Raw genomic sequence first — 15,520 nt, forward strand, 5'->3', positions numbered from 1 at the left:
GGATTTGTTATTTCCGAATTTTATAATGTGATTGGCATTAAAAACACGCTCACCTTCAACGAAATTTCCTTTCCGAGGCTTTGTGTCAGCCCAATCACATATTGTGTCAATACTTATCATTTTATCGTAATTTAAAAACTTGGAAATTGCACGGTACACTATAGGAACTACGATAAATTTTCCCTAATCGGCGCCATGTTTTTGGGCTCCTCCCATTTGACGGATCCCAATACTTATGCATTTTTTATGTTGGCGAAAATCTTATACATATAGTACAAAAAACTAAAAACGTTGAAGTCAAGAATACGAAATTACTCAAATTCATCTTAAAAAGGTAATTCATATTCACCAATAAGGGATCATTTTTGGGTTGAAACAGTATTTTTTACATTTTCGAATAGAAAAAGGTATATTTAGATATTTATCATTAGATGATAAAATGGTATCGTACGGAAGGGAAGTGTTTATTTAACAAAACGTTTTTCAATTTAAATGTGCTTGCTACATAGCTGATAAGCACTATTGGAAATGCAGGTTTTATTTTGAAATTTTTGAACTACAGCCATGTTTACAGCCTGAATAAAACTTGTAGTGATAAAATTTCATATTTACATGGATGTAGGTGGCTTTTGTACGAAATATTTTTCAAGAAAAACTATTAGGTGTTTATCTTGTTTAGTATGTTCTATTAGCGCCCAAAATTCATTTTTCATTTTTGTATCGTATGGCATTACTGGGTAAACTAACTAACTAAAAGAAGATCAAAAATATATTTATTGAATTTTTAAAGGCAATACAGTTAAAGTTGTCGAAAATTTACGTAAACGTTGTTCCCATATCAAAACTATGAAGAGTCAGAGCTTTTAGAATTTCACCTAATTTCTATAGGAAAACTGTATACTTACCTTCATTTTTGAGAAGTTGACAATGTTTTGGTATTAAGAAGCTTTTTATAATATTAAAGACATGACAGGAAAACGTATTTTTTTCTTTAATATTCATTTATCTATATAAGAAAAGATAGAAATGAAAATGGAAATCAATTAGAAATAGGCGAGAAAGGTTGGTAGGACACCTTCTCAAGCATGAAGGTCTAGTCTTAGTAGAAATTAGAGGCAGAAAAGGAGTTACGAGGAGTAGAGGTAAACCTAGATTAGATTCGCAAATAGTTAAAGATGTGGGTTGTCCTAGTTTTGAGGAAATGCGAAGATTAGCTCAGGATAGGAATGAGTGGAGGTACATGTCCAACCAGTTTTAGGACTGACGACCTTATGATGATGATCATATGGCATATTATTGGGTAAACTAACTAACTAACTAAGAGAAGACCAAAAATATATTTTTTTAATTTTTAAGCGCTACACAGTTAGAGATATCGAAAATTTACGTAAACGTTGTTCCCATATTAAAACTATGTTGAGTTAAAGCTTTTAGAATTTTTCCTAAGAAAACTATATACTTGCCTTCTCAGGTTTCATCATTTTTGAGAAGTGGACAATGTTTTGGTATTTTATAATATTAAACACAAGATAGAAATCGGTATTTCTTTCGTTAATATTCATTTATTCAGATTAGAAATTAATTTTGGATGTGCTAACACTATTGTAATGTTTTGTTACTGAGAATCAATTGTTATTGTTATCATATGCGTGAATTGAACGAAAATCTAACCACACGTAGTTAATAACAAATGGTAACATTTACGGTATCGGGGTTTTCGTGGAATTGAAGAGAATTGGTCAAACTTGACATATGCAACATTATAAATATTCTAACAAATTATGTTGTTTAATATTTAAATGACAGACCTAAGCAGAACCATAGTACGTGAGTAATCAATCAATAATACTCTCAGAGATACATTTATCTTCTAAAACATTCGTTAAGAACCTGCTAATAGTTTGTATTAAGATTTTCAAAAACATTTTAATGCTATAGTGGCAAAACGAGTATAAAAGCGAACACTGGGATTCAAGAAGCACATTCACTTCACTAAATTTCACCAAGAGAATTAGAAAAGTCACCTACAAAAATGCATTCCGCTGTTTTTGCTATCTTCACAGCTCAATTAATTGCTCAGGTAAATATGTATATAATTATCATATTAGTTATAGTTCTCCTTAAATACTATTGATTAAATTAGTTCCTGAAGGCTTATAACATACACTCTAGTAATACATTATAATGTTTGGCGCACACTTAGAGCTTTGCTACTGCACTTATTGGAGGCCCAGCTGTTGGACTTCCACCATGCCCTTCCGTAGTTGGTGCTGGACCTGGAGTGATTTCCGCAGAAACCACCACCATTAATGGGCTCGGTGGCTTGGCAGGATTTGGTCTTGGAGGTCTTGGTTTCGCCGGCCCAGGACTTGTATCCACTGAATTCACTTCTGCCTTTCCAGGCTTTGGCAATTTGGGCCTTGCAGGTCTTGGTTTAGGTGCTGCCCCAGGAGTCGTATCCACTGAATTCACTTCTGCCTACCCAGGTTATGCCGGATTGGGTCTTGGGTCTGTATGCCCAGGCATTAATGCCTACCCATTCGGCTTAGGTGGAGCTGTGACCAGCAGCGAAGTCACCACATCAAATGTTTTCGGTGGATTAACCAGCGTTGGAGTTACTGGCCCAGTAGCAGGTTCCCTTGGACTTGGCGGAGTTTACGGATACTTGTAACTTTTTAAACCTGAGATTGAATCATTTAAATAAACCCGAGGCGTTGAATCGTTAATGATGATAGGCCGATTTTGTGAACTATAAAACTGAATAAAAGTATAACTGAATTTTGCGTTTTTGTTTTTCATTAAATGACTATAATTTTATTGAAAAGACTGAGTTATTTGTGATATTTTATGAAATTGTTACTAATTTAAAGAACTTAAAAGATTATCAACAATAACGTGAAGTATGTGAAATACAATGTGAAGTGTAGTGCAATACATGGACATCAATTGTGTCCATATTGTAATAGAACTTATAGTTATGTGTTCATTTAGTTCACCAATAACTTTGGGATCTAAACTGAATTTATGTGTTAGCTACTGTGGCATCTCTAAAATCAGTATGTACATGAAAAAAGTGTGTGCATACGTTACATCCAAAGTAATTAACTTGGATATTGTTTATATTATCGTGCTTATAGGGAATCTCAAAATATACACTATGCGATTTGTTATATCATAGATATGTGTAATCGTACGTGTACAAGTCGTCACAAATAGGAAGAAGTGTGAATTGTTTCCGCCTATGAATTACTGTTATTACGGTTTGCTTTCTTGAATCCATATTTGTTTTTCTTTTGCTTCACTACGAGTTGTAATGATTTTTGTATTTGTATTCAATTATTTCATAGCACTCGACAATTTGGTTAGCAATTCGTGTGGGTCCCTTCTCCATGTTTAGAGGAGACGTGAGAGAAATCTTTCGTATTCTGCTGTCCTTCTTCCTCCTAATACATTCTTTGTCTTTCTTCAGCGCATAAACATTGCTATACTTCATTTACTTTCTGTAGCGATGTGACCTTCAGTTTGACCGGCGCAAAGTAAAAAAGAACAGCACTAGGCCAGAAAAGGAAGGAAACAACTCTCGGCCAAACTCTTAACCGGTGAGGAGCGTATAACCGGTACAGTACTGCACGTAAAAATTGACTATTTTATCCACTACAATTGCATTGCTCAAATGTGCTGTTATTGGTACCATTTACTACTGAAAATATCAGCGAGATGTTTGTTTATATTTGAAGACATATTAAAGGCTTCAACACTTGTTTTCGACTCGCACTACTATTCGTAATTGAACAAAACTTTTGGCAGGTACTGTATGAAAAAGTATTTTTAATGAACAAGAGTCGAGAGTATAATGTGCTTTTTTCTTCCTACCTACGATTTTGCCAGTGCGCATCCAAGACATCGCTACAGAAAGTAACTGAAGTATAACTGAAACTTCTTCCTATTCTTGTCAAGCTGAATGTGCATTCATACAACTTTCAGCAGGCAGTCGGTGTACGCTCGCTGCGCCCACCTTACAGCTATTGATGAGAGCGGCATATTACAACTCAATACAATGATCCACACTTTCGCATGTGGTATATACATGATATCTACCCAATTTACACAAAACAATTATTGCAGCACAGTTAATCAAATAATCTAGTTATTTTACAAAATATCTGTAATAAGATTAGATGAAGTAATAAAATGAAAAACTATTTATATTACAAAGATTAAGGAGTCGCAAATATAGTCGAAAGTCGAATGTAAATACTTGATTTTTAAATAGCAAATTATTAACCCTTAGATGAAATGCTTTTCCGATTTGAATGAAACTATATATGTATAAGTTTATGTAGAAATTATTTTTGAAATTTGAATGTGAAAGAAATTTAGCATGGATCATCGAATGTGACGATACCTAAAATCTATGTCTAGTTAACCGAAAATCCTTTGAATTCGCATTAACTGTAATCATCATCTTATGTGATTTAAATGCCAATTATTTGTAATCGAAATTCTGTTTTTAAATTTTTATGTTAAAAGTTCACGCCGTTACTTCAGGGTAATCTTATGTTTTATTGCTTTTTTTATACATTGATAAAAATAAACTAATTATGCTTATATGCACCACTATAATTTTTATTAAATGAAACAAACACAAAACAATCCAGTTAAGTCACTTCTTTCTTTAATCAGTAGATTATTATTATTACATCCGACTGACAATTTGTTATAAAAAAATAAAATTTGTTTAAACTAATACTGTAATACTGTAAACTATTAGATACCTCTTGAAATATTCCGTCTTCTTTTGCACGTTTTGTTTGTCATACTAAAACTGTGTTTTTATAATTCTACTTACGATTGATTGTATCTTACGAGAAATTCGATTATAAAAATAACGAAACGTGCTAGAACGTCTATACGTGAGAAAGTCGCCAGATTTTTGGAATAAGTAGGAACCACTCAATAATGCAATAGATTTTGTTTATAAAATATTAGACGATAATGGATTTTATCAAGTTAGGAAGGACTTCCTTTTCAGCGGGAAAGATTAGGTATCGAAGGTGGTACAAGCGCAGGTATAAAAGTGGTGTTCGGTTTTCTTAAAGCAGAGTAACCCGAACTACCTTAAAGGATAGCTACTATTGGAACAAAATGTGCGCCAAAATTTTATTACTTTTTGCACTTTACGTGCTTGGACAGGTATGAAAACTGAATATTTTTTATGTGCTAATTATTTCATTATCATTATAAGCATATACTGTTGAATTTTATTAATCGCTAATATTGAATTACCTTTATTTTATTTATACATATAATGAATATTTCATGCTACATTTCGACGATGTATTCTGTGTTCCTCTGTTACAAACACCAGTTATTGCAGGGAAGTATGTTTACATTTTTATTTATTACATAGAATTCGGCGCTCACATTTGCTACAATAGTTGCCGAACCAACTCCATGTCAGGCAGCATCAGCCGGATATTTTGGTGCAAATCCAGGTTTCTACGGCGGATTTAACCCCACCGTCACCACTACAGTTACTGATTTTATTGACGGCTACGGAGCTAACGACTTCTTTGGGTCATATACAACAGTCAATTCGGCCGGAAACAATCTTTATCCAACCTTGGGAGCTCCTCTTTTACCCCCTACACCACCATGTCAGGCAATAATCGTTTGTCCAGGAAACGGATATCCTAGATATCCAGGATATCCCGGATTTCCAGGATTCCCAGGTTTCCCCGATTTTCCTGGATTCCCAGGTTTCCCCAATTTTCCTGGATTCCCAGGTTTCCCCGATTTTCCCGGATTTCCAGGTTTTCCTGGATTTCCCGCAGGTCCTTGTTTTTCTGGACTTCCTAATTTACCCGGATTCCCTGGGTTTCCCGGATTCCCTGCATTTCCCGGATTCCCTGCATTTCCCGGATTCCCTAGTCTCCCTGGTTCTCCTTGTTATAATGGAATTCCTATTGTTCCTTATTCCGGGAATATGGGACTCACCAATATTCTGTAATGGTCTGGTGTTATGTAAGCTGTGCTAGTTAAGAGTACAAGCGACTCTACAAATTATAAATTTTCCTGTAAAACGTATGATACAATAAATATGATGCCAAGCAATTCTTTTAGTTTGCTCTCTCCAAGTACTTTATAGAATCACCACAACTAGTGTAAATTGTGTGAAAGCATTTTGTTTTGCTTAGCCGAAATTTAATAGTACAATAATTTTGAGTGATAAAAATGACTCTTCTAATAGTCCGAGCGAAAATATTGCATAAGGTTAGAGTCTAAAATTAATAATTTTCCGCAAAGCTGAAATTTATCTGATTTTGTCACCCGTTTGAATTCCTTCTGGTCATAGCATACACAATGCATTCTGACCATAATTGAACGTTCATTTTCAAAGTTCAAATTCATACAGTATAAAGTATCGATGTGCTGGACTAGCAGTCTAAGCGACACGGTTTCGAATCCTTGAACTGAAAAGCAAAAATGAATGAAGAATTTAGGCTTGAACTATGTATGAGGAGACAAATTAGCGTAATGATGAGGTAAAAGTACCTATAAACATATACAGTCGAACTTGGGTAAGCGAAAATTCAAGGGACCCGAATATTATTCTCACTCATAGAGTTTTCTCATTTATAGAGGTTAATAAAAAAAAAAAAACTTTTGGGTGTTTCATTCCCACCAGCCAGTAATGCTGGTAGGCGGGCAGTCCCCTCCGGACTATACCGGAAGGTAGGGCGGAAGGCCCTCTTCAGCCTGCTTTCAGGAATCGTGGGAATGGGTGGGTGGTGGTTCGGGTGAGAAAGATGAGACGGACGAAATGAAGACAGAAGAGAGTGAAAGATTATCTGTGGAATATTACTGCCTCGGCATTTGCCTAAGTGATCCAAGGAAACCACAAAAAAACTTGGACCAAGGGAGACGGACCCGGAATCGAACCGGCGTCCTCCCGAATGTTAAGCAATAGTCTAGACCTCTACGCCCTGCCGCTCGGTTAAGAGGTTAATAAAAATCGAACCTAAACATGCTAGAGCGTTAAGAAATAGGTAATACATAAGTATATACTCATTTGGCTATAAGTAGGTGCTTATTTAATTTTTTTAAAGAAATCAGTATCCTTTTTACAATTTTGAATAAGTATGTTTTTCAATTTCATAAATTTTATTAAAAATAATTGAGGGATCACTCAATGAAAACGCTTTAATTTTTCGCTTCAACATTTTGAGGGAACAACGTCAACGTGCTTTCTCCAATGATTGTTATCAACTGAAACCAAATGTTGAGGTTGAGTACCATGAGCAGGTAGAAACAAGCGCACAAGTGTGCTGCAGATGACTAGTAATTGTAAACAGTCTCGCTCACAGAGGTCTAGAGTCAAAAACTGTCACTTATAGAGGTTTTAGGGATTAAAAATGACGGGACCTGACTATTTTTGTCGCTTATAGAGTTTTCTCACTTATCCAGGTTCGACTGCATACAAAGAGTGAATATGCGTGTCCAACCAGTCATAGGTCTGACGATCCTATGATGTTAATGATTATCTTTCAAAATTAAGATATATTTTAACATATACATATCTGTATACGTATAAATGTACATATAATAGTTACGTGCAATAATAATTTACAAATTTAACCTGAACCGTTGGAAAGACAATAACATACAAAATGAGATCGGTTTTTCTCCTATATATTCGTAAAACAGAAGCTTTTTCAAGGAGAAATTCAGACTCGGTATAGGGAGACGCAAAATAAAAAAAAATCTATTCGAGATTCGTGTATTTTATTATATAGTTGGTTAATGTCTTAAGTAATCCATCATTTTAATTTGTGTTGACGAAGATGAAGTGGTGTGGTGTTTTACGGCTAATCCAAGAGCACGGTATGAAGTTCCTACAAATTAATTACACGTAGGAACTCTATACCTCGCTAGTGGTCAACCAATGTTTCTTCTTAAATTCTGAATCTTCTTGTTCTGCGTTACAGATGCTCGATATCATTTTAAAGAACGCAACCTTGTATCATTAGGCAAACCCGGACTCCAGCCGTAGATAATGGTTTCTTCTTGCTGAAACTAATAAATGTTAAATGCGGAAATTTTCGAAGTAATGTAGACCAAAATGGCGGTTAAATACTTATACAATTACAAGTTACAATTATTTTTTACATATTGTTTAATGATTTTAAAGTTTTAAAGACGATTTAGTAATCTGAATTCTTCTATAATCCGGTTCGTTCGTTCTTTAATTGACCCGGGTTGTTGAATCACAATTGTACAACTCAAAATTTAATGTAAAACGAAGTTTAACACATGCTTCAATACCCAAATTGAAATCAGCATTTTTAGTGACTGAAAAACTCAGTGGATTTTGAAACGCGTATTAGACTTCTAATCGATATATGTGAGGTTATCAATCGCGCTTTATTTTTAACCCTCATTATTTCAACAAATTTCGAGAGAGAACCTGTCTCATGTCATGCAAGGGGAATGTAGATAATTGCATCAATTAATTGTTTATCATAATGTGTTAAAGGTGTATATTTGGAGCGCGGCTTTGTACGGGTGCGAAACATGGACAGTGACAAAGAAAATGTTAGAAGCGTTCGAAATGTGGTGTTATAGGCGAATGATGAGGATAACGTGGGTAGAAAAGGTTAGAAATGAAGAGGTATTAGAAATAATAGGAGAACAGAGGACTCTATTGAAGTCAATAAGAAATAGACGGGATAGGTTGGTAGATACCTTCTCAGGCGTTAAGGGCTTGTCAGAGACATATTAGAGGCAGAAGAAGGAGTTAGGAGGGGTAGAGGTAGACCTAGGTTAGATTACTGTTCGCAAATAGTTAAGGATGTGGGTTGTTCTAGTTTTAGGTAAATACGAAGTTTAGCTCAGGATAGGAAAGAGTGGAGGTCCGTGTCCAACTAGTCTTAGGACTGACGACCTTATGATGATGATGACATAATGTTTATCTTTTTGTATGGTAAAAATATAGAGTAAGTGCACTGATATTGAATGCGTTTTTTTTTATTTAAACTACTTATTATTATGATGTACGTATTGCAATAGTAAATATCATTTAACACGAACAATGTCCAATAACAGTTTGACAGATTAACTGTTAATTTGATTATTTTATGGTCATCAGAGTAAATTACAACAGCATGCATAGATATGCGTACAACAATCAACACCTATCTAGAATGGTCTTTCTGCGGTATTGTTTGAAGTTTTATTGTCATTAACGCACCTATGACTTCTCATTAAACTCGCGCACATTGAGCTTATCGTTAAATAAAAGCCGACTTTACTATTCGATAGGATAATTCTTATTATTATTATTATTATTAAGTAGAAAGGTATGACTAATTTCATAATTAACATTTTTTTTATAAGCTATCAGTAATTAATTATTATTCAGTACATACATTAATTAACAGTCAAAGCAATTAATAAATTGATTTTAAGAAAAATATAAAACAACATTTTAATGAATAACAAAATAACAACACCATAAGTCGAATAACAACAGTCGTTATTAATCATTATCCACTTCGTTATACAGTATAAATATGTACATTTTACTTTTATAAATAGAATGTAAACTCTCTGAAACGAAGCAATGAGAGCGTGGTTTCATAAATTACGTAGGTAATTCACACTGGGAAGAAAGTGGTCCAGTTTTAATTTCATAATACACTAATTAGACATTGAATTTTTGTAGCGTTAATTCAGTGTATTAATTTAATTAATTTTACCCACTACAGATAACCTCAAATTAATAAGCAAAAATTGTCACTGTTGTCACTCCCTTGCCGGGAATCGAACCCGCGCCAATGGTTTTACGTACCAGTACTCTACAACTAACCTACAAAGAGATGACAATAGCAATACCAAGTATACGTTTCAAAAGGTATAGATCGCAAAATCGTCAAATTAATGTATAATAATTATTATTATTAAAACAAGATACTTTTCTCATTAAATTGAAGTTATATGTACTGGTACAAATATTAATTCACTCATAGTACACTATTGTGTCAGCCTGAATTCTGCTATCTAAGTAATTTTTATTTGTACTTTGGAACAAGTTAAAACGAAGCAAAATTTCAAGGTACAATGCATTATAGGACTGACATTTTGAAGGAATGTTTTCGTAATTTACTGATAGAAGAGGTGGGGTTGTAAACCGTTTTCGTAACTGATGCTAGCTAAAATATTTGGAGGTTAATATGTTGTAGTTGTTAGGAAAACATAAAACTAATTTAACCAATCAAAAAATTGAAAAATTTTAAAAACCTGATGAAGAAAATTTGGAGACTTGGCAACAAATAATATCGAAAAAGCAAATTATAATATGCAACACACTTTCGTAAAATACAAGGACACGGTTGGTTGGCATTTAAACATTTAAAGCGCATATGTATAAAGCAATCGGTATGGCACCTATACCATTTTCCTAACTTCAACCATACGGCGCCACGGTGGCATTGAACTTTTTGTCTTCACACTTTACATAATTGTTTATAGTAATAATAATAATAATAACAACTTTAAACGACGCTATGACATTTTATTTTGTGTCTTAATATGATGCTTTTTTTATGTAAATGCTGGTGCCAAAACTATTGTAAGTGTATTTAAGTCTACAACATCAAGAATTCTACAATATCATCACCGAAAATAATCGTAAACAACAACTTTGCATAAAAAGTTACATTACTTAATGATTCATGAAAATTTATTATTTAAACAATAAAGATAATAATATGTCTATTATTTATTTCGTTTTTCTTTCTTTACAGTTACTAAGGCGTGTACGTGACTCAGTCTCAGTCCAATTTTGTAAGGGTGAGTATATTATATCTAGTAAATTTTTTATATTTTCTGGTACATTTACAAGTACTTTGAACAAAATAAAAGAATGGTAACTGTCACTAATGCAGTCCACTGCGGACACATGTTACGTCCACTTCTAATTTGGTTATTATCAACACGAAACTGTCTCGCGTTAAGTAATTAATCTCTTCGTTTTATTTTGTTTTTAGTTTTTATAATATAATGATACAACTGAAGCAGGAATTTGATGCTAAAACTCTTTAAATTTTTAATGACACATCAAAATGACGTTTCACCTGATGGACAATTTTTCTGCTATACTATTTGAATCTTCAAATTCATACGTATACTTCTCCAGTTCATCAAATTTAGAGGCATTTGAAAGATCAGTATCTGACTTAGGTACTTTAGCGTTTTAACACTGAGCGATACCTTTTTCTAATATAAATGTGTTCAAATTTTGATAATTTATTTGTATAATTCGTGTATGTCTTTGAAATAATATCTAACATAAATCGATTAAATACAAAACTAATATTTTTTACCAAATATTACAAATGTTAGGTTAGGTTAAGTTACGTTCCTTCTGTCGTAACGGCCTCTCACCAGGAGGCTCCCTTTCTGCCACCTTATTGCTACGCCACTGAATACTCATATGAATCTTTGCCCATTTGATTATGAAAATATTTAGAACCGCTGAATGTCGTAGATAATTCCATCATTTATAAATTAATTAAGACACCCGCCCGCGTTTGTGAATACAAAATCATTCCGCTTCTAATGCTTCAATCATTTCACGATTACATATTTCCATAATGTATAATATTCACACTCAACACGACCTTCAAGATACAAACAGCGCCTGAAGACATTCCATACTTATTTATATATTGTTTATACATAATCTATATTATATAAGTATATAAATCCAATTCATGTTTGTGTGTGTGTATTGTAGCTACCTATACCTTGTTACGAGCCACATTCATGCAAGATTGTGAAATGGTAGATAATTAAACAGAATAATGCAACCGCTGTTTCAGCAAAAAAAAAATAGAAAATTAAAAAGAAACTTGTTGTTACTATACCTATTAAATACCTATACAGTATACACTATACAGTGCAAAATATAAAAACATAGAAACATATGTACGGCGGTGATGCTAGGAATTAAAGAAAATCATTCAATGTTTTTAAACTTCAAATGCTATCTTGCTTGTTACACAGTAAGAATGGTTATTATTATTTTTCGATTCTGTGTAATTTTAGAGTTAATTAATCAATCAAAAAATCAACTTTATAGCTTACAATGGGAATTCCTTCCTAAATTTGCAGGAACAGGTTAGATAAATTCTTAACTGCAAAAATTTTTAACAATTTCAGTCATAATTTCTCATTTTATTCTAAAAATTGTCAGTATAAACAAATTTAAAAATGGTGAAGAGCGAGTCGGACGCGCGCACCGAGAGTAAACAATTTGTCCGATATAGGGATTGAGTCTTGAAGGTTTTTCCCGCTTTTCCTGAGTATATTTTAAGTTTTCCACCCAAAATCAGTCCTTTAAACGTACAATTACAATACTACAATCAAAAATTTTTATTGTGATGTACGTAACTACAAATTTACGGTTTCGGTTTCATTCCTTTACTGGTGCTATGACATTTGTCAAATTTCATATGCGGCCGTCCCATTGGACACTCACCTACACTTTTTCCTATCCTGAGCTAATCTTCGCATTTCCTAAAAACTAGAACATCCTACATCTATAGTTATTTGTGAACAGTGATCTAAAAGGTCTACCTCTACTCCTCTTAACACCTATTTCTGCCATTAATACGTCTCTGACTAGACCTTCATGTCTCAGAAGGTGTCCTACCAACCTATCTCGCCTATGTCTGATTGACTTCCATAGAATCCTCTGTTGTCCTATTCTTTCTAATACCTCTTCATTTCTAACCTTCTCTATCCACGGTATCCTCATCATTCACCTGTAACACCACATTTCGCACTCTTCCAACCTTTTCATTTCCGACGCGACCACCGTTCATGTTTCAGGTTATCTTATGAGCTTGATTTTTTCCTAGCTTCAAGGGATTAATATTAATTTCAACTTGATACCTCTACACGTTTCAAAGATAAAGGGCCTTGACAGACAGAAAGACGAACATACAGACAACGAATTTTTTTCTTTTGACGTACGGAATCCTAAAATGGGTCAGCATGGAGTTAATTACCAATTAGATTAGATCAAGTTAGGTTAGTTATGTCATTTCTATTGGTTGATTTGGTCATTTGGATTTAAACATCGATCCTTTATATTTAAATACTGGCCAAAGGGGACTAATATACTGACAAATAGAATACAAGTTATGAAAATCAAATACGGAAATACGTATTTAGCTGCATTCTTCCTATAAATTGTTTGGATTTATAATTTTCAACTAGAACTGGCGCTCTTTTAGCGTGCTAGTGGCAATAGCTGTTGTAATGTTAACTGTTTTAGAGTTGGCCACAGGCCAAATTTTTGTTTGACTTTCTAACTGACTGTTAATTTTACAGTCATTACCTACCAATAATTGCAATACCAAAACGTTTAACATTCAACAGTAGATAAGCATAATCAGTAACAGTTCAATCCGCCTAGGCGGTCTTAAAGTCAGTGCTAATATATACCTAATAATAATGAGCAGAGGGATTGTCAACTGTTGTAGGGTAGCTGATGTTTAGCCTAACCGCAGATAATATGATGGGGAATGTTTATAACCACAGTTTTCAACCGACTTCTTTCCCACTGCATAATAGACTACGCACAAGTGTGCTCTTATATTCGAATTTGTTAGCTTTCTAATAATTTAAGTTTTTGCATATAGACAAAGTCCTGAAATTGAGTTTTATACGTATATCGGTAGGTTTATTTAATACAATACAATATAAATACCTACTCACTAAAAGGCAGTAACAAATACATATAAAGCAGGAATAAAATGGCATTTTTACTAACGAAATCTGATAACGAGTTTTTCTCAGCTCTTTCATGACCATCAGGTCATTTTCTTCTGCTCAATGGGTTATTAACATTTAAAGCTCTATCTAATGAAACTATACTTAACGTTTTACGATTTACACAACTCAAATAACACAATTACCAACCGTTAATAACGAATTATGTAGGCATCTTTCTAATGTGAATACACGAATGGGAAAATGCCAAATATATCGGTGATTCAGAGTAATGGACATGGACATTGGTTTTAACAATACAATTATATTCATCAGATTAACTACGACAGATACAAAGAAAAGCTTAATTCTTCTGCCTTCTTACATGACTAACACCACAAATACCTTGAGAAACTCTAAGCTATGTTTTCCTTCATTCTTTTTCGAATTCGATGCATTAGCGTCAAATTATCAGTAACATAAAATTAAAACAATCGCATCGAACGAATAAATAATCAAAGTCTGTCTTGTTTAGTACAAGCTTATGTTTCAATAAGGTATTTTGATATACAGCAAGAAGAAATATTCGGTTAAAGAGAAGGGTTTTGATGATTGTATATTTGGCGATAGAAACGTGTAATTAATAAGAATTGAAATAAACAATTTCTTTGACATATGTTGCCTAGTTAAATTTTTGTAATCTCATGATTTGGAATCGTCGTACCCATGAGTCGGAGTTTCAATTAGAGATACACCGGATAGTGACTGACGATTACCGGATATCCGGTAGTGGTGGATAATTATTTTGGACAAAAAAGAAAAAACCAACAACCCAAACATATCTGACGAAAATTGGTAATTAAGATTGTATTGGGATAAATAGTTTTTCCTAATTTATTTTGTTTATTGATTATTCCTCTGTTCTCGTATTCTTTCTAATACCTCTTTATTTCCAATCTTCTCTATCCACGGTATCCTCATAATTCGCCAAACATGCACCTTTAACAATCTTTTTCGAATTTATAAATTAACCATTCGCGAGCATAGAAGTGACTTCTTTTTATTGAAGGCATCCCGATCCTGCGCTATCCTCTGCTTTATATCCTTACTACTCCTCCCGTCCTGACTTCCTAGATACCTAAAATCGACCACTAATTTTTTGTCTCCTATTTTTATATTTTTTTTCTTCCCTTGCAAAGCAGTATTTTGGTTTTACTTTTATTTATTTTCATACAATACTGATTTGTCCATACCGCTTCCATTTTATTTAAAGCTATCTCTAATTCCTCCTTGCTAGATGCTAATACTGCTATATAATCTGCAAATCTAAGCATACTAATCTTTTGCCCTTGCACATCTATCCCTACAGTTGTACTGTCTTTAATGATATTGATCGCGTCTTCGATGTATAGATCAAAATGTAGCGGTGACAGTGTGCATCCCTGTCTGACTCCCGTCCTAATATTTATTTCTCTACGTTGCAGCCCCAGCTCTATAACTTTCTGTTGCTCTTTATACTAACTAAGTATCACTCTTCTATCTCTATAACTCATCCCTACATGTAACATCTTGTCCCATTTAACATTGTTAAAAGCTTTTTCTAAATCTACAAATCCTATGTACACAGCCTTTCCTTTTTCTATCGTTTTCTCTATTGTTATCAAAAAAAAATATGCACAATCAGACGCAAAAATTTTCTTTTACTTACGATAATTACATACAATAATATGTTTCCAGGACA

At 33.6% G+C, this 15,520-nt stretch overlaps 2 protein-coding genes across 2 annotated transcripts; both read left to right on the forward strand.

Annotated features, from left to right (window-relative positions):
• Positions 1 to 1,945: 1,945 nt before the first annotated feature.
• On the forward strand, positions 1,946 to 2,671 carry LOC112905066 (elastin-like). Its single transcript, XM_025976686.1, has 2 exons — positions 1,946 to 2,080; positions 2,204 to 2,671. Exons 1-2 carry the CDS (start codon positions 2,033 to 2,035, stop codon positions 2,669 to 2,671), a joined length of 516 nt encoding a protein of 171 aa, XP_025832471.1. The 5' UTR covers positions 1,946 to 2,032.
• Positions 2,672 to 5,005: 2,334 nt separating this feature from the next.
• Positions 5,006 to 6,029, forward strand: LOC108736248 (collagen alpha-2(IV) chain-like). The gene is made up of 2 exons (XM_018468607.1): positions 5,006 to 5,193; positions 5,411 to 6,029. Exons 1-2 carry the CDS (start codon positions 5,146 to 5,148, stop codon positions 6,008 to 6,010), a joined length of 648 nt encoding a protein of 215 aa, XP_018324109.1. The 5' UTR covers positions 5,006 to 5,145; the 3' UTR covers positions 6,011 to 6,029.
• The last annotated feature ends 9,491 nt before the right edge of the window (positions 6,030 to 15,520 follow it).

Source organism: Agrilus planipennis, unplaced genomic scaffold (assembly GCF_000699045.2).
Source record: "Agrilus planipennis isolate EAB-ADULT unplaced genomic scaffold, Apla_2.0 scaffold126, whole genome shotgun sequence".
NCBI lineage: Eukaryota > Metazoa > Arthropoda > Insecta > Coleoptera > Buprestidae > Agrilus > Agrilus planipennis.

Coding starts and splice junctions, on each gene's coding strand:
- LOC112905066 (XM_025976686.1), top strand. CDS start 2,033: ATGCATTCCGCTGTTTTTGCTATCTTCACAGCTCAATTAATTGCTCAG. Junction 2,081..2,203: donor CAGCTCAATTAATTGCTCAG/GTAAATATGTAT, acceptor GCGCACACTTAG/AGCTTTGCTACTGCACTTAT.
- LOC108736248 (XM_018468607.1), top strand. CDS start 5,146: ATGTGCGCCAAAATTTTATTACTTTTTGCACTTTACGTGCTTGGACAG. Junction 5,194..5,410: donor CACTTTACGTGCTTGGACAG/GTATGAAAACTG, acceptor TTTATTACATAG/AATTCGGCGCTCACATTTGC.